This window comes from Mustela putorius, unplaced genomic scaffold, assembly GCF_011764305.1.
Source record: "Mustela putorius furo isolate JIRA1106 unplaced genomic scaffold, ASM1176430v1.1 tig00003899_pilon_pilon_pilon, whole genome shotgun sequence".
In the NCBI taxonomy this organism is placed as follows: domain Eukaryota; kingdom Metazoa; phylum Chordata; class Mammalia; order Carnivora; family Mustelidae; genus Mustela; species Mustela putorius.
In genome coordinates, this window is record NW_025422048.1 from 5,167,663 (window position 1) to 5,188,504 (window position 20,842).

Below are 20,842 nucleotides of genomic sequence, written 5' to 3' on the forward strand. Positions count from 1 at the left end.
TGGATGTGCTCACAGACATCATATGGCACCCTGCTCTGTTCAAAATGATGCTCCGAGGGAAACTTTCCACACGGGCTGCCAGGATGCTTTAGAGAATTCACATTCCAAGAGATGCTATGCCCCATCTCCAAGTCCTATCTGTCTACTTAGCAGTGACTGTGAATATTCTGCCCATCAAGGATTGCATTCCACCCCAGATGTTAGTAATGAAAACTGCCCTAATTTTCTCACTAATTTATTGTTTGGTGTTCAGCTCATGGAATGTGTTCATGGGCCAGGCAAAGTGAAGGGGGAAGAAGGGACTCCAGGATTAGATTCCCATGAGAACAAAAACAAGGTCGCGTCTGATTGGCTGCTGCTGAAATACGACATTTTGCCAATTCTGAATGAGCATTATGGAATTACCTCTCAAGTAGCCTGTGACATCTTCATCTCTACTTGAGTTAGCAAAAGATACTAGACTATAAATCATTAATATTAATGATGAGCATACTCTATAAACCATGGACCCCAATTTTCAAAAAAAGAAATTTTTACTTTTTGATGCTATACAAGTAAGCACCACTTTGCACAATAGATTTGTTTCTGGATAGTGCATGTAAATTGATGTTTTGAAAATCAAACCATATTGTAAATGCATGAGATGAGCATACTATTTAGAGGAAACCTGCAGTGAATCATTTTCAAAGTGAAGGATTCTTTTTAAGGATGGAAAAATTACCTTTTAATCTGTTTGGAAATATATGCTAGAATTTTGGTGACAGGTTTGCTTCAAGTGGGAAAACATCTCTATATGTCTGTCTTTCTTCTCTCCCACATAAAATGTGAGTTATAATCACTTGGTGATAACCATCATGCAGCCAAACGACACGGTACTTGAGCGAATTCGTGGGTGAATATTCTCTCAGTGTTTTCATTATGAGAGACTGTCATGATTTGCCTGCTTTCTGCTTTGCCTTCTTTTGAGAAGGAGGGACTGCTGAATTGCTATTTATGAGAAACAGTTCTTTGAAATCTTTTACTGGAATTCAATTAAGAAAAGAGTTTTATGCCACGCCTTCAAGTGTGGGAGATTATGTAATGGCTTTAAACTGGAAATGGCTTGACACACTCCAATGTGTATAATGAACTCTCTCATATCTCATCAAACTTTTTTTTTATGTGGAATTAAAAGACAACAAACCTTAATTGTGGTATGATTTTAAAAGCCAACTTACTTCACAGTTCAGAGCTAAATGTTTAGCAAGGGCAATAGCAGGACATATGCTTAGGAAAACCTACTAGTCTATCACTTGGGGACAGGGCTTCTAAGAGTTTAAAACAAGATTCTATGCCAAGAATGGTTTTTGAGAGGGTTCCCCTTCCACAGAGGTAGTCGTCTGACCAGCAGAATTTATGCTGTCCAGAGAAAGATCAATTTCCAGAACATGGAAATTCATTTCCTTGTACTGATATGTTTATTTTACTCACAGAATTCAAGATCTTATGCTAATAAAGGTGCCAGTAGTAAATGCAATACTAAATACTAATAGTGTGAAAGGCATTTCTTTGCTCAGAAATGCTATCTTCAAAAAAGTGTTTTTGACCTTCGCTTAATACACCACTCAACTAAACTCCTTACAGTGTACTTTTCCTAGCAAGGGAAGAAAAAAAAGATTAGTCTATTGGGTCCAAAAGAGATATTTAAAAAATGCACAAATATTTTTAAACAGTGCATATCTTCTTTATGGCAATGCTCTCTTAACTCAGTGCGTAGGGGTAAGGGAAACAGCACCTCAGTGGATTATTTTTCATAGTTCACTCAGCAATGTGTTTACTAAGTCACTGTTACAACTATGGGCTTATATATTTTGATATACAGCATGTTCTACAATAGTACGTCTTCTGAGAATTCTTTCTTATTTTTAAAACCTATTTAAATGTTATTTTACCTTCCCTCCCAGCAAAAACAAGTTTATTTCTCAAGGGATTCATAGTCAAGCCTGATCATAATTAAAGGCAGAGTCTGCAATGTCTTTTCAGACCAAGGAAACAGAAGCAGAGATGCAACTCAGGAATGATTTGTCCAGGCAAGGGAATAAAGTGTTTATTTCACAGAATGGTGGGGGCTAGCCCATGAAATTTCATTCCTCTGTTTTCTGATTCAGATGAATCCTCTTATGCATTCAAAAGAAGAGGGGAGGATTCAAGAAAGGATTCTGTTCTACCTGATTATTCAACTGCCAACATGCTTATTATAATATTTCAGAAGTGGTTATTCATATGTATGTGAACCAAGTAGTCCACAATTATGACTCAGGATATTACTCCAGTGGCAATTTTATAAAAGGTGAAAGGGGATCCTGGGCATCAGGGGCAAAGAATGTCTTTGGTCAAGTTCTGGTCTTCTGTTGTTCTCTCTGTTACGTCTGAGGAAGGAGGTACTGCCATAGTCCCAAACAACCAAGTTCAGGTGGACTCTGGGACTGATCATTCCATGAGTAGTTAAGAAGGCCAGGGTTCGAGGGTCTCTTCCTGGACTCAGCCAGACATAGGTCCAAGACACGAACCCACCATCATTGGCTATGAGAACGTCTCTTCAATTCATGAACCTCAGTTCCTCCCAAGTAAAACGTGGATAAGAGCAGTGCCTACATCTTATCGGGTTAGGACAATTCAGTTACCTTGGGGATAGAAACAACTGTGAGTAATGCCTGGCACGGAAGAAGTCCCAGCTTTTATTTTTAAAAACTAGCACAGAATTAAAAGTACAATTGTGGCTGTGATAAGATGCTGTAATGTACTCCGAGAAGAAGAATGTGCCTAGTACCCAAGGGGTATGCATTCCAGATATTTTAGCCTTTCATCATTTTTATCCTCGGGGGCTGGAGGGGGTAGGTCAACAGAGGAAATGTTCAATGTAGTCTGGGTTTCTTAGCCCTGGAGAGGTCTTGCTCTAATTGGGAACCTCCAGGACAGTTCAGGGAATTGAGTGAATGGCTCCTGTAGTGGCCAAAGATGGAACACAATGCAAATGACAGTGGCTTGGAGCACTCAGTAATAACGACAGTACTAATTATGAGCATAATTAATCACCATAATTAATGTCTACCGAGAACTTTCTATGTACCAATTGCTGCAATAAGCACTTCAGTCACTTAATCCTATGATGTAGGTGCTATTACCATCCCCATTTTACAGATGAGGAAAACTGAGTAATAGAGAGGTTGAGCAACTTGCCCAAGATCACATGACTAAAGATGATGGAGCTGGGATTTGGACCTAGGCAATTTGCCTCCAGGGCATATCCACTTCGATCTCTACACTATATGGCTTTCCACCATATTCAGACACACCGACATGTGTCTCTATATTTCTTCTTATGATACTACCTCTTCAATGTGGATTGATGAATAGAAGAATAAAATATATCAAAATGTAAATATTCATTTAAAAGAACTGAGACCTTCTGGATCATTCTTGCTTTCTGGATATTTTACTTGCCAGTTGCTCAATAGTGTTTGCTGTCTACCTCCTGTGTAGTTGGTCTTGTATAAGCTGTGAGAACATTCAGGCAAATCTATAGCACCCCTTTCCCTAAGAAGCTTGTAGACTTGTGGGCCTATTTTGTTCAAGATGCTATCTGGGGGATCCACAGTCCTTATGAGTGGAAGGGATTACCGGCTGGGCTTTCCCGGAAAGTTCCTTGGGTTTGGAGGAATATCACAGTCTAATCAGCGCTATCTCAATCTCCTCAGCACACAGACTGACCAGACCAGAAGGAAGAGGCTCTCAAGTATCCCCACTTCCCCGCCCCTGCCCCCAAGTGCCTTTAGACCAAGCTACCCCTCAGTCTTCTGCTATTCCACATCCCTCATGCCCAGTTACCTGATACCATCTAACAGGTTTAATGTTTGATATTGGCTGTGTGGGAATGAGTATGCCCAATTCTCAGAGTGAGAGCATCACCTGTGTCAGAAATTGGTCCTTTCAGAGCATTCAAGGGAGAGATTTTCCACATGTTGTGTAGGAAAGACATGTTGAAATCCTATTATGAACATGTCAAAAAGTAAATTTTAAAGGCCCAGTTGTATAAAAAAAATCCTGTTATGGAACCACAGACAGAGCCCCCCCCCCAGCTAATTATAAAGTCAGACCCACTGTGACATGTTTGTCTTGGGGAAAATTTGAAAAGGAAGGGCAGTCAGAGAATCCCTGAAATTTCAAATGCCTCAATGCCTCATCTTCTTTACGAGCGAGATAACCTGGATTGCTTTTTTCATTTCCCTGTCCTGGGGCTATTGGACATCTCCTTATAGTGCTGAGCCCTGGGTCCCACAATATCTGTTTGGCAAGTGGCTGCCATTTGGAACCCCAGGGCCATGAGGGTTTGTCTGGGATGGATCCCCAAAAGTAGATTTTCTGTGCCTCTATGTCTTTACCGTGCATCTTGGCTTCCTGCCATCCTGAATATCACAGTTCTTTCTGAATAGTATAAATCAAGCTGAAGTCGATTTAAATTTCATGTGGAAAACAGCTTTGCTTCAAAGCACAACCATTTTTTATGCTAAAAAAAAAACCTGTCAAGATATAATCTTTTTGCATCCCCCCAAACTCTTTCTAGCAGAGGGCAAGGCAGATTATTTCTATTAAGCGATTGTCGCTGACAATGGTAAGCAATGTTTTTTCAAAGTTCATGGCAGCAGTGCACTTTCAAATTTTGTAGTGACTGTCGAGATCTAATTTTCAAGGTATAGTTACCACAACAGCAAACTGGAATTTTAATCTGATAGTAAAGGTCAAGACAGATCACAGCTTCAGGTCCTCTTCAATCTCAAAGTTAGAGAGCACCCCCCAAAATGCATGAAGATGAAGGGCTGACCTAACCCCAAATTGCATGCTCTAAGACAGTGAAACTGTAACACATATGCGTTTGGGTGGAACGTTTTCAAATTTGTCCACAAATGTACAAACTATCACTAAACCAGATAAACGGAACCTTGGGTGTGCGGAGGTTGGAAAATGCACTCAGTCTCATGAATGTGGTGAAATGGCCAGAAACGTTCTGGGTACGGCTGGTCTAACTAGGAAAGGAGTGGCACAGACAGTGATTCATTTTAAGTCAAGGGCTCTGTCAGCGCCAGGGTGTCTATCTTTGATTCAAAGCACATCAATGCAATGGCAGATATTAGCAAAAAGAGCACCTCACTCAACCCCTGCAAGTGTGACTTGCCTGATTTCTACCACGGGGAGAGAAGGGATGTGAATAACTGCCTGCAGTTCCATTCATGAGCTCCTCTGAGAGCAGCACACTTTACTAAGGAACCCAAGTGATATCGAGGCTCCATTTTATATATGATGCAGTAAAGTCCCGGGGAAGCACTAAGTGATGTCATGAAGTCACATGGCAAGGAGTGAGGAAGCTGGCATCTGAGCTGCCCCACTTTCTGGCTCCCAGGACTGGGGAGAGACTGGTTATAACAGTATGTGTAGAAACAGAAAGCCTCACGGGATTAGAAAGCATGATTATTATTAGCAGTGTTCTTTTCCTTCATACTTAATGATTAATGATTATTCAACTGAAATGTGATGCCAGTGTGGCAGTTATAGTAGAAGAGCTAAAAGTGAGGTGTTTTTTTTTTTTTTTTAGATTTTATTTATTTATTTGACAGAGAGAGATCACAAGTAGGCAGAGAGGCAGGCAGAGAGAGAGAGAGGAAGCAAGCTCCCTGCTGAGCAGAGAGCCCGATGCGGGGATCCCAGGACTCTGAGACTATGACCTGAGCCGAAGGCAGAGGCTTAACCCACTGAGCCACCCAGGTGCCCTAAAAGTCCGAGTTTTGAAATCCAAGAATCCTAGAGTGAAATTTTAGCTCTTTCACTAACTAGGTGTGTGATCCTGAGCAGGTCATTCAACTGCTAAGAGGAAAACTCCTCTGCAAGGTTGGTTTACTGTTATGAAGCACTGTAGGATGAAGGGGAACAGGGCAGGCCAGGTCCCCAGGATTGGGACTAGTGGTGGCTGTGCGAATGTGGCTGTTTGGGGTGAGAGCCTGGCAGGGACAAGCCTGGGAGTAGTAGAAAGGGCATACAGAAGGTGGCTGGAAGTGATGGCTGGAATGACCCAAGTTCACATATAGTCTCTGTGCTTCCTTTCTCACCGTACTACAGGTTACACAAAACTGATTTTGGAGACACCTAGAATAACCTTTTCAATTTCCACATATCCTAGAGAATTTCTAGATATGAGTATGAGGGACTTTGGGAAGATTTTTCTCTTGAAAATCTAGAAGTAACTTCACATTATTACAATACTGAGATCCCAGTCTGGAATTTTAAGAAGTGGCCAACCTATGCAGAAATGGGGTTGGTCCTGAAGCTGGGGAATGGAGGTGGCAGAACTACAGGCTGACTTCTGGGTAAATCATTACCTTCCCCCCACCACCCCCTTCCTAGATTCCCCTTTTCCTGAGCTAAGGACCAGACGGTGTATTAAGGGCTGCACTGGTGGATACTGGGTGCCAAGATCCCAGGGGGTTGCAAAGAAATGATATTGTGCTCATTTGGATTTACAAGGTATACCATCCCTCTGTCCCTCTGGGTCCCCATCTTGGCAGCATATTTGGAGATGTCCACCGAATAGCTTTGAGACCTTCTCCTGTTCAGGCCCTCTTTATGGACATGGATGGATGGGTCACAAAGAAAAGCATTGGTCAGATTTTTCAACTGACTCTTCAGCTGGAATTGTGCAAGCATCTGCAGTATTCTACCAATACTGTTCCCCACTTGTCAGTAGAATGGAAGGGCTTTTAGCAGCTCTGGGAAGGTGTCAAGAGCAGACCATTTAAACATAGTGCTCCTGACAACGTAATTGTGGCAGATGAGCTGGCTGTGAAATGCTTGATAAGATGGAAAAGAAGAATGAATAGTTTAGAAGCAGGGCAGATACTCCTTCACAGCCACTCCAGCCTCTGCTGGGTTGGTTTGCTTGTTTCTTTTTAATTTCTGGGAATGATCTAGAGGCTTGTCTATACTGTGGCTATTGTTTCTTTTCCTGGAAGACTAGTCGGTACTCTGGTTGATGTGCTCCAGTCCTGTGGCCATCGGGGGGATCTGGGGACAAGGCACTATGCTCTAATGGGCATGCAGAACTTGGGCTTCTAGCTCCAGCTCCCTCATCCCTAGCTCGGGGACATTGGGTGAGGATTTCCCCCAAACCCAACCTGGTTTCTTTTCACCTGGGGCTAACGGGATTGCTGTGATACCAAGGTAGGGCCAACATATTTTGTGAGGGTCTTTAGGACAATGAAAGACAGGGGTGCCTGGGTGACACAGTTGGTTGAACATCTGACTCTTGATTTCAGCTCAGGTCATAATTTCAGGGTCATGAGATTGAGCCCCACATTGGGCTCCCCACTTAGGGGGGGAGTCTCCTTGGGGATTCTCTTTCTCTCTCTCTCTCTGTCTCCCTCTATCCTTCCACCCACTTGTGCTCATTCTCTCTCTCTCTATCAAATAAATAAAAAAAAAATCTTAAAAATCACAGTGCACAGGAAAGTAGCCTTGGTTGTAGCTACATTCAATTATGCAAGTGGAATTATTTTAATTCTGGTGTTTTCCACGTGTGTTACTTCCTTCACTCCCAGTTATTGTTCAAAACATCAAAGAGAAGTTGGGGTTGGTTGATCACATTGGGAATAGTTTTTAACATTATTTCACAATGAAGACATAGAAAAACATTTTGATTATCAACCAAGTTGGTAAGCATGAAAGGCCATGGATGAGTTTCTCATAAAAATAGACCTAAGTATCAGCTGGCTTATGTTGGCTTAAATATGGCAAAATGGAGCTTTCTGGAAACAGAGAGAGAGAGAGAGAGAGAGATGCTATTCCTACCACAGGTCACAGAAATCGGCCTCCCAGGGATTTGACATGGTGGTGTAAGTCCCCTCAGAGTCACAGATCCTTCTACCTCTCTGAAGAACTCATTCTATAGGCATGATGACACAACTGAGCTGTTGGCCCTGAGTTGAGGACAGACCCATGCTCACCTACACGGTGTCCATGTCCACACATGCAGTATTAAGATCTAATACTTTCTCTGATCTAAACTAAACTGACAGCTACCATTCTGGTCTGCAGCTATGGTCAGTCCACTTTAGCCTAATGCCTGGGCAAGATCACAACTGAATGGAAATCAGTAGGGCCATCTCCAAAGTGTCCATGGAATGGCTTTAGTGTAGGTTAAAGGCATGTGCTCTGAAGTCTGTCTTATTCTGGCTTTGTACTGTAGCTCTTTGGGCAACTCACTCAATGTCTCCAAGGTTTGGTACTGCCCCTGTGGCAAAAAAACAAGGTGACTCCCACAGGCTTGTTATCAAGAGACAAACTGCCTGGCATATAGTGGACACTCAGTTGATATGACTTAGTGGAGGTACTGGTGTCATCAGTGTGAGTGTAACCTTCACTGGGAGCTCCTGGAAGGAAAGACGTGTGAATTTACCACAAGGCTTCACCCCAAGCTTTACAAACCAGTGGCTTCATGCATTTTTGTGGAAAGGAAAGAAAGCCTGAATGAATGAATAAAAATGGATGCAAATCAGGTGGAAAAAAAGAGATACTTGACTTTTCCCTGAGAGAAAGAGAGGGAGACATTGGCTTCTAATTACAGATTCTCACAATCCACCAGAAACAGATGAATCTTGGGCACGTGAACAACACAGAAATCAAATCTGATCTTTCAAGATTTATGCTCACTGCACAAGACATCCCTGTTTTGAGCTTCTGTCAGGAAAGTGGAAGCCCACTCCTCCCGCTGAAGAAGCCTCACTTTTCAGTCTTGGCGCCTGTCAAGTACCAGCAGCTTCAGCACTTCCTGACATGAACATTCCAAATGCCAATATTGCTTGTTGTCCCATTAGCCAATATACAATCCTCAAAATAAAATCCTCTCAATGTCTGATTACTCTTCTTAAGGACCTCATGCTGATTCATTTCAAACTGTGAATTACCTTTAATTCACAGCTTGAACAGGCTGCCAAATTTTGTTTTCTCTGCTCCCAGGTGGCTGTCCCTGATGTGGTGGAGAACATCCAGAAAAATATTAAGTCCTTAGGAAAAGCTGGCAAGCTCTAAGATGCAGAGCCTACAAGACAGGCTCAAAGCAAGAGTTGGCAGGCATCTTGGCCTGAAAACTGGAATGGCTACAACTAGTAAAAGCCATCAAGATAACCGGCCAGGTCGTCAGGGCGGTTGAGTTGGGTGTTGGTAAGCTTCACACTCCTCAATAGCCGATCCAAATTCCAAGTGCCAAATCACGGATTCTGATTAAGAATTCATCTGATTAAGAAAATCACAGCCTCCATCCCCTTGCCTCATGACATAGTAGCTTTGCTACCAGAGGTGTAGCTAAAAAGCAGACCAAACATCTACTTATGGAAGAGTATATAAAATTGCTGGAGACGTGGGCTAGTGTTCCACAAGAGTCCCTGGTGGTCCTTGAATCTCAAATCAGATTTTTTCAATGAGGAAATTTTAGATAGGATGGTGAGGATTGTAATGAACACGAGGGTTTTTTTGTTTGGTTTTGTTTTGTTTTTTGAGGGGGTTAAAAAAATCCAGAATTCACCTGAGAAATAATATAATGCTTGTTATTGGTTATAGTAAAGTGAAAACATTCTAATAGTCCTTGTAGTCTTCCTACCACATAGAGAAGAGTTTAGAAACCATGCTTTATTTAAGGCAATTTTGAGCAGGTTTGGCTATAACTAACTTCAGCCATCCAAGTCTTCCATGTTCAACATGCCGAATGGGTTGTTCTGAATCCCTGAACTCATGAACGCCCACGAGAAAGGGTGCTGTGGTTGGGGGGAAAGAGGCCTACCTTCAGGCTTGCCTGCCAAGGAGCAGTATACTCACTTTGCCCTTCTGGGCCCTCATAGACAAAATGTTTCCTTTTCCTCCTAACTAGCACTACCTTCAAGTATCCATTCATATAGTGTACATACCCATCTCCTGCCGGGGAATGGAGACTGGCTACAACTAGTCTGTCGCTGTGAGGCCTTCCATCAAGTCTCTGGGTTCATGGCTGGAATGTTTAAAAACCTGTGGCTAAGACTGAAAGTGAAAGAACTGTTTTTATGGCAAGAAAGGCATTATGGCTACATCTGCCTACATATTGGGCTTTTATGGAAACCATCCAGACGTTTGAGAGAACAGGGTTTAAAACACAGGAGTGGCTTGATTAAAAGGGGGTCTGGAGGGTTTCCAACTGGACAGGGTCCAGACGCTAACAACCAAGTATAACGAAGGCGCTGGATGTTTGGAGCTTATATCTTCTCAACAGTGCTCACAAAATTAGCTGACGTCAAGGACCAAGTACACAGATACACTTGAGTACATGGATGCTGTCTGAAAATGCTTCTCAGGGATACTGAATGTATCTTATCTGTTCCTATTTAGGATGGCTTGTAAAAGACCAACAAGGTCATGAATTTTTGTAAAGCCACTGTACTGACAAAGAATTGACAAGATATTATAAACCAGATGAAGCAATCCAACTCGACAAAGACAATCCAAGTTCTTTGGGTTTGGTTTCAGTTTTCTCCTCCATCAGTCCTCAATGGCTTCATTAAGAAACTAGAAAGTAACACAATGTCTGGTGTGTACATTCAGACCCTGAATCTCGTAATGGAAATAAACGGATCTTTCAGAGGCAGAATGGACATGATATTACCACACAAATATATGAGTCTAGAGTCCTGAAAAATACAGTTTGACCTTCAGATGCCCATGACCTACCCTCTTTTGGGAGAGGGACCTTTTTTAAGAGACTAGAAACTCCGCTGGATTTAGAAGCCCTGGGTAAGGCCTGTTCTAAGACTCATAGAGGGGGAGAGAAACAAAAACCATCGGGTCTTCTTCCCTCTAGAACTTATTAAGGGTTAAAGGTTTTATGTTGTTAAGTCTAATTACTAAAGAGTATAATTTTTTTTTAGAGTGTAACTGTTTACTTTTGATTTTTTTTAGGATATATTTACTGTTTATTTACTAATTTCCAAATCCAACCTCTTCTATTTTTTTTTAATTAATTTCTTTTCAGCATGACAGAATTCATTGTTTATGCACCACACCCAGTGCTCCATGCCATATGTGCCCTCCATAATACCCACCACCGGGCTCCCCCAACCTCCCACCCCCTCCCCCTTCAAAACCCTCAGGTTGTTATTCAGAGTCCATAGACTCTCATGGTTCATCCCCCTTCCAATATCCTCAACTCCCTTCTCCTCTCCATCTCCCTATGTCCTCCATGTTATTTGCTATGCTCCACAAATAAATGAAACCATATGATACTTGACTCTCTCTGCTGGACTAATTTCACTCAGCATAATCTCTTCCAGTCCTGTCCATGTTGCTACAAAAGTTGGGTATTCATCCTTTCTAATGGAGGCATAATTCTCCATAGTGTATATGGACCTCATCTTCCTTATCCATTCGTCTGTTGAAGGGCATCTTGGTTCTTTCCACAGTTTGGCGACCGTGGCCATTGCTGCTATAAACATTGGGGTACAGATGGCCCTTCTTTTCACTGCATCTGTACCTTTGGGGTAAATACCCAGTAGTGCATTGACAGGGTCATAGGGAAGCTCTATTTTTAATTTCTTGAGGAATCTCCATACTGTTTTCCAAAGTGGCTGCACCAATTTGCATTCCCACCGACAGTGGAAGAGGGTTCCCCTTTCTCTACATCCCTTCCAACACATGTTGTTTCCTGTCTTGCTAATTTTGGCCATTCTAACTGGTGTAAGGTGGTATCTCAATGTGGTTTTAATTTGAATCTCCCTGGTGGCTAGTGATGATGAACATTTTTTCATGTGGCTGATAGCCATTTGTATGTCTTCATTGGAGAAGTGTCTGTTCATATCTTCTGCCCATTTTTTGATAGGATTGTCTGTTTTGTGTGTGTTGAGTTTGAGGAGTTCTTTATAGATCCTGGATATCAACCTTTTGTCTGTACTGTCATTTGCGAATATCTTCTCCCATTCCGTGGGTTGCCTCTTTGTTTTCTTGACTGTTTCCTTTGCTGTGCAGAAGCTTTTGATCTTGATGAAGTCCTAAAAGTTAATTTTCACTTTTGTTTCCTTTGCCTTTGGAAACATAGCTTGAAAGAAGTTTTTGTGGCTGATATCGAAGAGGTTACTGCCTATGTTCTCCTCTGGGATTCTGATGGATTCCTGTCTCACGTTGAGGTCTTTTATCCATTTTGAGTTTATCTTTGTGTACGGTGTAAGAGAATGGTCCAGTTTCATTCTTCTACATATAGCTGTCCAGTTTCCCCAGCACCATTTATTGAAGAGACTGTCTTTTTCCCACTGTATACTTTTTCCTGTTTTGTCGAAGATTATTTGCCTGTAGAGTTGAGGTCCATATCTGGGTTCTCTACTCTGTTCCACTGGCCTATGTGTCTGTTTTTATGCCAGTACCATGCTGTCTTGGTAATCACAGCTTTGTAGTAAAGCTTGAAATCAGGTAATGTGATGCCCCCAGTTTTATTTTTGTTTTTCAACATTTCCTTAGCGATTCAGGGTCTCTTCTGATTCCATTCAAATTTTAGGATTATTTGCTCCAGCTCTTTGAAAAATACCAGTGGAATTTTGATCAGAATGGCATTGAAAATATAGATTGCTTTAGGCAGTATTGACATTTTAACAATGTTTATTCTTCCTATCCAAGAGCATGGAATGGACTTCCATCTTTTTGTGTCTTCTTTAATTTCTTACAGATGGCCCTTCTTTTCACTACATCTGTATCTTTGTGGTAAATACCCAGTGCAATTGCAGGGTCATAGGGAAGTTCTATTTTTGAATTCTGACAAGTGTTTGTGTGTATACCTTTATGTGTATACACATAGCTCATTAATTTTCTGAATTTCCCCTAGGGGGCTGTATCTGTATATTTTGAAATTAAAAGTTCCCCCATAATTTACATTCATATTATCTAAATCCTGTTATCTGAATCAATGCTTTCCCCTCAATACTGTAACTACCATTGCAGAGAGAAGCAAACTCAGATCTTGGAACTCCCTTTGTCTAATGCTCTTGCCTAATAGGCGGTGAGAATTCTAAACAGAGCGGGTAGGACAGCACCTCATGGATGGACATCCCATAAAAAACATGGTATGGCAGTGAAATCTACAGAGCAAGGAAAGACCCAGTTCTCCAAAAGCCAGTCAGACTTCTGGGGTCAGGCCCAGAGAAAGCGTGGCTGTCAGGAACACAGAGGGAGCCTGGCGGGTTCCCAGTTTGGATTTGGACATACTTAGATTAGTGCTTTTGAACCTGCTACCCATGCATGCAGTCCTTACAAACAATCCAGGCCCAAATGGAAGGTCTGGATTTCATCAGCTGGGGAAGATAAGCAAATACGTGGAAAACTAATAATGTCTCCCAGTAATTAAGGGATTCTGCTTTGCAAGAATCTCTACTCTCTTCCTGCCAGTCTCAGGAAGGTGTCTCTCCTGCAGCAAGGGCTAACTTCGGGGCTGTTTCCCACCCAACTCAGGCCACCAATGGCCATCTACACAGGGAAAGTTCTTAGTTGCCTGGAGGATTACCCTGCCACATGGAAAATCCTAGAAGCTGGCTTGAAAAGCACACAGTAGTAAAATAGGGGAGAGTAATAGAAATGGCTAAGCAGATAATAGTTTGGAAGCTAAAAGCAAAAATAATAAATCCACACCCTACAATAAAGAAGGGAACTTATTCCAGCTCAAATCTGATGGACAACACTTGGCCCTTAAATCCAGTAGCTAAAAAAGAGAGCAGCTCATTCATAAAGTGGACTCAGCACCTTCCAGTTTTATTGACTCTTCCCATAGAGAACCTCAGTCCTACTGAATTACGCAATATACCCCTGTGCTATGAAATGCTGTTTTCTGGAAATGCAGCTTCTAACTATAAATCACAATTGACGAGTTTATTTCTGTTAGTTACAAACTATTGAAATATTGAATTTTATGTTCTATATGGAAATCAGCATATTTCACAGCAGGAAACTAATACTCTTGCTTTAGGAGTAAGATCATTTTCCAGTGGGAAAAATACTGTTATATTTTTTCAACTCTGGAAACCTGTGTTGATTTCCTAAATACTCAAGTGTGTGTGCGTGCGTGTGTGTGTGTGTGTGTGTGTGTGTGTATGTGTATTAATTTTATTGACATTTTAATGGGAGGAGGGCAAAGTATGAGAATAAAACCTATTGTTTACTAGAATCACAGAATCACAAGGGGAAGGGCAATTTAAGATGCAATGAATGGGGGCTTAAGTGGGTAGGAGAAGAATAAATGAAACAAGATGGGATTGGGAGGGAGACAAACCATAAGTGACTCTTAATCTCACAAAACAAACTGAGGGTTGCTGGGGGGAGGGGGTTTGGGAGAAGGGGGTGGGATTATGGACATTGGGGAGGGTATGTGCTTTGGTGAGTGCTGTGAAGTGTGTAAACCTGGTGATTCACAGACCTGTACCCCTGGGGATAAAAATATATGTTTATAAAAAATAAAAAGTTAAAAAAAAAAGATGCAATGAATGGAAAAGCTGAAATGAACAATATTAAAGACGATTTGGATTTCCATGTTTCCACATAATTTGGTCCTTAATTCAGGGTTAGGGCTTTATTTCCCCCCTTTCTTACTTTTTTCTCACCTCTTTAAATGAGAGTTCTTGGTTGCTGAAATTGAACTTGGAATGAGAAAGCACAGATCAGGCCAGAAAACCAAACAATAAAACTGATGATGGGGCCAGGGCTCTGGGGGCTTTGCTGTTCAATGGAACTACGAACACAGAAATGCCATTGCCTTTCTTAGAACCATGGTCTATTTGGGAGTCATTCCCAGTTGTTTTAGATAATTATTTGCGATCTTCCAAAAGGTAAGTGATTTACTTCAAATGTGCCCTTAGACCACTTGAATGTCATAAATTATTCCATTTCAAACATTTTCAAGTTATGTGACTATTACTCACATAGAAAAGCTGACTTTCATTTTCCATTACTAGGAATGGAAGAAGTTGTGAGAGAAATACTCCCTTGATATATTCTCGGACAAATGGATATTACAAAATCTACAGTAGTTAATCTGAGAAAATCGGTTTCTCCTTACCCCTCCTTTAGTTAGCATTTATAACAAATGAAGACAGTGCTGAGAGAATCACAGGGCCCTGGCTTCTGAACTTTAACCCAGCACCACGTAATCTCTTATTCCACCTCTTCCTGGATCTACTTGCTTGTCTGTAATATACAGTCACCAGATGACATGCAAAGAGCAAGGTCTCAAGCTGACTGGCCATAACAATCCACTCAACACTTCATGTCCCAACATGGCTGCTGAGATGTATCCTTACTTCATCCTAGCTGGTCATGTCTGAATATCATGTATGATGAGGTCTGTGGTGGATGTTACATAATGTTCAGACAACTAGTCAAGAATCACAGGTGTTTTCATATTCCAGGTCTTATTAATCCAGCCTGTATTTACCTCACTAAAGAGTCTAATGGTGACCTCATTCATTTTTACTGTTACTCGTTTATTGTGGGAGATCTCGTTCCCCTCTCTAATCGAACTCCATATTACTATGAGCCAAGTGTCCTATTTTCGAGGAGCAGGAGAGAGAACAAGATTCACTCAGCACTGAGGCAATGTTTCCTTTCCAAATGCCCCTGAAGAAGCCTGCTTTGGAAACCCAATACTCACGCCTCCAGTGATACTAACTTCGTAGAAGCTCTGCTGGTTGGGTCACTCCACTCTGAAAAGAAAGGGCACATTCAATTATTACCCACATTTCCTACTGTCAAATGATCACTCTGAATGAGATCGATCTTCAAACATGCAGCCCTTCCAGTTATACACACAGACGCACGCACACACGCACACACACACACACACACACATTTTTAGCATTCTGTCATAAATCACAGATGAAAAAGTAAAGGAACCAATTGGATATATCACAATATGACTTTTTACCACTGTCAATTCATGTTTTCATGATATCAGGTAGGAAAGAGAAGAAAGTAGGGGAGGAGATGACATGAATGTTTGGACTAAGTATAATTTTTTAAAAACACCTACTTTGTAAGGTGAATCCTGGAGTCAGGTGTTGGGATTCCTATAAGGAGGAACACATGAGACAAATATTAGTGAAATACTACAGAGGGAACAAAAGGTGTATTTGTTATTGTTGAAGGCAGAACTTGCCTAGTGTTCGCCAGAAAGAAGCCACTCTTAACAATTCCTTTAAGTCGGCTTCTATCCCTAGGTCTATTTGAAGGATAAACATTTGCTAGTCACACCTGCCATAACATGACCATAACTGCCATTCCATCAGACTGATGAAACGTGTGCAACATGGGAACGAATGACCCACATGTGTGAAATTCAAGTGTTTAATTTCTCACTTAGCTAGCAATGATATCTCTAGGGAAGGAAAGGGGCTCTGGTTCAAACTAACAAATGATCCTGGTTTTTGTTGAAATGTAAACAAGACCAAAATTAATAGATGTGCTCAGTTGCTCCCTTTTATAGGAACAACTCCAATTTTCTACCTTAACTGTGATACATACACGATAGATGGATCTCGTTTTCACAAGACAAGTGTTCTTAAAACTTCATTACAAATTTGGTGACATACAGGAAGCCATTTGAAATATGCGAGTGGAGCACATTATTTAAAGGGATTTAGATTTGATTTTAAAGTTATCCTGCACGCAACTCATTCACTGATTTTGAGAAATACAGATTTCTACACATGGTGCTTTCTGGGAGCACGGCACACCTGTGTGGATCCTGCCCAAACTCGCAGGCAGAAGCACTATGACAATGGACAGAGCACGCATGGCACCATAGGGATAGAAGGGAAAGAACTGACTACAAGACAAGAACTTCAAAAGGGAGACAACGAATTCAAGGGAATACAAGAATTGGTTATGTCCACTGCTGCTGTAAGTAATCTAGCTTTGAAGCCAAATCGTGCCACCCTATATAAGGAAAAACAAAGTCACAGCATTTGTCTTTAAGAGAAGTAATCAAGAACAATAATGCCATGCTTTCATGGCAAGTGAATGTTTTGATCTATTTAGCATGATTTTGTTGCTAAGGAGACTTCGCTTCCAGCAAGATTACCACTCCAGAAGACTACCATAAATTCCACATGAGATGGAAAAGGCTTCTCAAAGGCTTCTCTACCCTCACTTGATAGAGAACTGACTTTTGACAGAAAACTCTAACATGGATGGCCATTTGATTCCCAATCCTTAGCAAATTATAGATGGCGAGGAAGGGGAAACTGTCCTAGAGGCACAGCCACTGGGAACACTGAGACATGAAAACCAATAGCAAAGGAGGCCAAAAAAGATAACACAGCCAAGTTAGAACTTAACAAAGCACGGGAATCTATGGCTATTTAATATAGAGGCAAGTATTCCTATGCATCTTAATAGCTCCTGAGGGCATAATTATAGCATAGTCCAATAACTGGTGCTCACCATAATGTCTAAGTTATCAAGAAAGACAAAAGCATGTTTAGTAGAATATTTATAAGAAGTCAGAAAAATATTAATTATATCTCAAAATGATTTGTATTACATGATTCCTATGGAAGGATGGACCTTTGGTTATCCAAGAATTTTGATTGCCCAGAACACCTCATTTCTTTCCCAGGATGCCAAATAAATGGGGGATTAACCATTTGTATGACCTTCACTATATACAATATTTCTACCCATTATTTTTTACAAGGGATTTCATTACAATCATATGGGGCAAATTTGGGCTCTTATACCACTGGGAATCAAATGACAAGTTCAGAAGTCAAATAAACCAAACACTTGGTTAGAGAGTGACACATGCAGCTAGCCAGTCCCTGTACTGGTCCCAGGAAGGTGGCCCGAAGTTTTAATCTTCATCCAAGTATTCTGGACTTTAGGTCTGAACAGTCAGTTGTTCAAGGCATTGGGGCAGTGATTTACGAAATGAATTTGAGGATTGCAATATTTAATGTATTAGGGTTACTGGAGTTATACATTCTTGATACTTTTTTTTTTAAAGTAGTCTCCACACCCAACGTGGAACTTGAACTCACAACTCTGAGATCAAGAGCCAGATGCTCTATTGAGTGAGCCACCCAGGTGCCCCTTTATTACTATTGAGTGAGCCACCCAGGTGCCCCTTTATTACTGTTTTTAATGTTAAGCTGCATAAGACTTTTTAAAACCAGAGTTCCAAACAAATGAAACACCTTTGGATAACACCCAATTTACCATACAAACACACCCAATCCCAACTGGAAATAGCTTGGCTGTGTGAAAAATCTTCATTGTTCATGCCATAATTATTGATGCTCATAATATAATTTTTTCCTTTTATTTATTTATTTATTTTCAGCATAACAGTATCATTAGTTTTTCACCACACCCAGTGCTCCATGCAATCCATGCCCTCTATAATACCCACCACCTGGTACCCCGACCTCCCACCCCCGCCCCTTCAAAACCCTCAGATTGTTTTTCAGAGTCCATAGTCTCTCATGATTCCCCTCCCCTTCCAATTTCCCCCAACTCCCTTCTCCTCTCTAACACCCCTTGTCCTCCATGTTATTTGTTATGCTCCACAAATAAGTGAAACCATAATATAATTTTTTTAAAAAGAGGCCTGACTTTGGTCTGTGTGTTTCTTTCATAGGCATGTCACGTAAGTGATTTTAGTAACAGAATATGATATCCAATTGTTTCACAAGCTTAAGTGAGAATATTTTCAGTAATAACTGTGATGATAAGCCCACAATCAGACATTCCCACAGGATTTTGGTCCAGAGCAGTGACTGGCAAACTTTTCCTGTAAAGGGCAGGATACTTAAGATTTTAAGCTTTGGGGTGGATTGGGCATATAGTCTCTGTCACAAGTACTCAACTCTGTCACTGCCCTGCAAGAGCAGTCACAGCTGATATGTAAATGAATCAGTGTGGCTGGATTCCAAGAAAGCTTGAGTTATAGCCACCAGAGTTGGATCACCTCTGTGAAGCCTTTACTGAACTTCCCCTGGGGACACTATCAGTTCCCTCACTTCTACTCAGCAGTGTACTCTCTTCCTTGTGGGTCCTTTTATTCCTTCTGAGAAAAGGGCATTTTCAATTTGGAATGTGAGCATAAATTTCAGTATGTTGGGAATTTTCAATTGTGTCTGTTTTTGTAAGTCTGCAGACTCACTGCTTCTCTGAGCTGAAAACCCCATGGGGATTACATGGTACACACAGACATGCGTGCGCAGATACATGCACAGATAGCACAGATGGGGAAACTGAGGCTCATAAGAACTAAAGCTGGACCATCTGGCTAGTGATTGGCAGAGCCAGGATTAAAAGCAGCCGGGTCTGCAGCCCCCAAGGTGATTCTCCGGCTCTAACACGGATGCTTTCTGAGAGGATGGTGACACCTGGGTCCGGAAAGAGTGCTGAGGGAAGGGGTGAACCTAGACAAGTGTATTTACTGTACATGGCCATGTTTTGGAAAATGAACTTTGAACCAAGGCATCTGTAAACCTGTTTGATAAATACATCGTCATAACACCTGAATCAAAATGCTGGTTCGCTGATTTATTAGCTGGGTGATTCAGAGAACATTATTTTACTCTGTGCCTCAGTTTCCTCATCTGTGAGTTAGGGAGAGTTGGATTACCAATCTCTTTGGGTTTCAATGAGGATTGAATTATTTACTAGATACGCTGTGCTTAGAATGAGGCAATGCACATCACAGCATTACAGTGTTGATATACTTTTCTTTCAAACCAACATTTTGGCAGGAACCAAGTAAAACAAAAGAGTGGGTATATATCCATCCTGGTTTCACCATTTCATGCCAGTTGCCTCTACCTTTATCATGGGGTCGATGGGAGCACAGATAATTGGCAGAAAATGCAACTTGTGCTTGATTCCAAATTGTGCACTTACTACAAAGGCCCATTTAAACAACCAGTTCTATTGGTCAAAATTGCAACTTGCACAAATTATCTACAAAATTGGAGAACACAGCTGAAAACACTGCAATTGCTGAACCAGAGATGGATTCAACTCCTGAAATGTCTGGATGGATCCCTTGGCAGGGATGTTAAGGATGATGGGGTTCCTTCTACAAATAGTCTAAATTCCTTGACTGGTACTCAAGGTCTTCTACAGAGATGCACTCATTTGCCTCGGGTTCAGATCTCTCTCTGCTTCTCATTACATGAATTCTGAACCAGCCACTTGAGACCGCATCAGTATGGATCATGCCATGATCCTACATCTTCTTGTGCCTTAGCCCATCCTGTTATGCAGTGGAGTGTTCTTCTTTCCAGTCCTTCACCTGTCAAACTTGTAGGCATCCTACAAATTATGCCACCTCTCTGAGCAGTTCCTCAACACCCAGGGACTGTTAGATACTTCTCTGAACCTCCAGTTCTCTGTGAAGACACTTCCTGCACTGTTTTGTCATTTAGCTAAAAACCCATGGAGGGGTTTTCTTCATCCCTAACTTTAAGTCTTATTATATGACCTCAGAAAGTGGTTTCTGGATAAACAGATGGATGGATGGATGGATGGATAGATGAATGGGTGGTTAATTGGATGGAAGGAAGGAAGGGAGAAAAACATTACTTTTTTTTTTAAGTGTGTTATTAGAATAGCCATGGTGATTTCAGCATTTTAAAAACTGATGGTGAGAAAAAAATCTTACTGGGAGAAGGTGAGGAAAACAAACATTTGAAGTCAGGGAGCTGGGGTGGCTCAGTGGTTTAAGCCTCTGACTTTGGCTCAGGTCATGATCCCAGGGTCCTGG

General features: G+C 41.4%; 1 protein-coding gene across 4 annotated transcripts in view; it reads right to left on the bottom strand.

Moving 5' to 3' along the window:
• AFF2 (AF4/FMR2 family member 2) overlaps positions 1–20,842 on the bottom strand; it is a 453,773-nt gene that overhangs the window by 117,244 nt on the left and 315,687 nt on the right. For all 4 annotated transcript variants that reach the window (XM_045068128.1, XM_045068126.1, XM_045068127.1 and 1 more), the window contains 2 exons: positions 16,106–16,142; positions 15,746–15,779 (listed from right to left, as the gene is read on the bottom strand). In XM_045068128.1, coding sequence (XP_044924063.1) covers positions 15,746–15,779; positions 16,106–16,142 — 71 coding nt within the window. The remainder of the gene's footprint in view (positions 1–15,745; positions 15,780–16,105; positions 16,143–20,842) is intronic.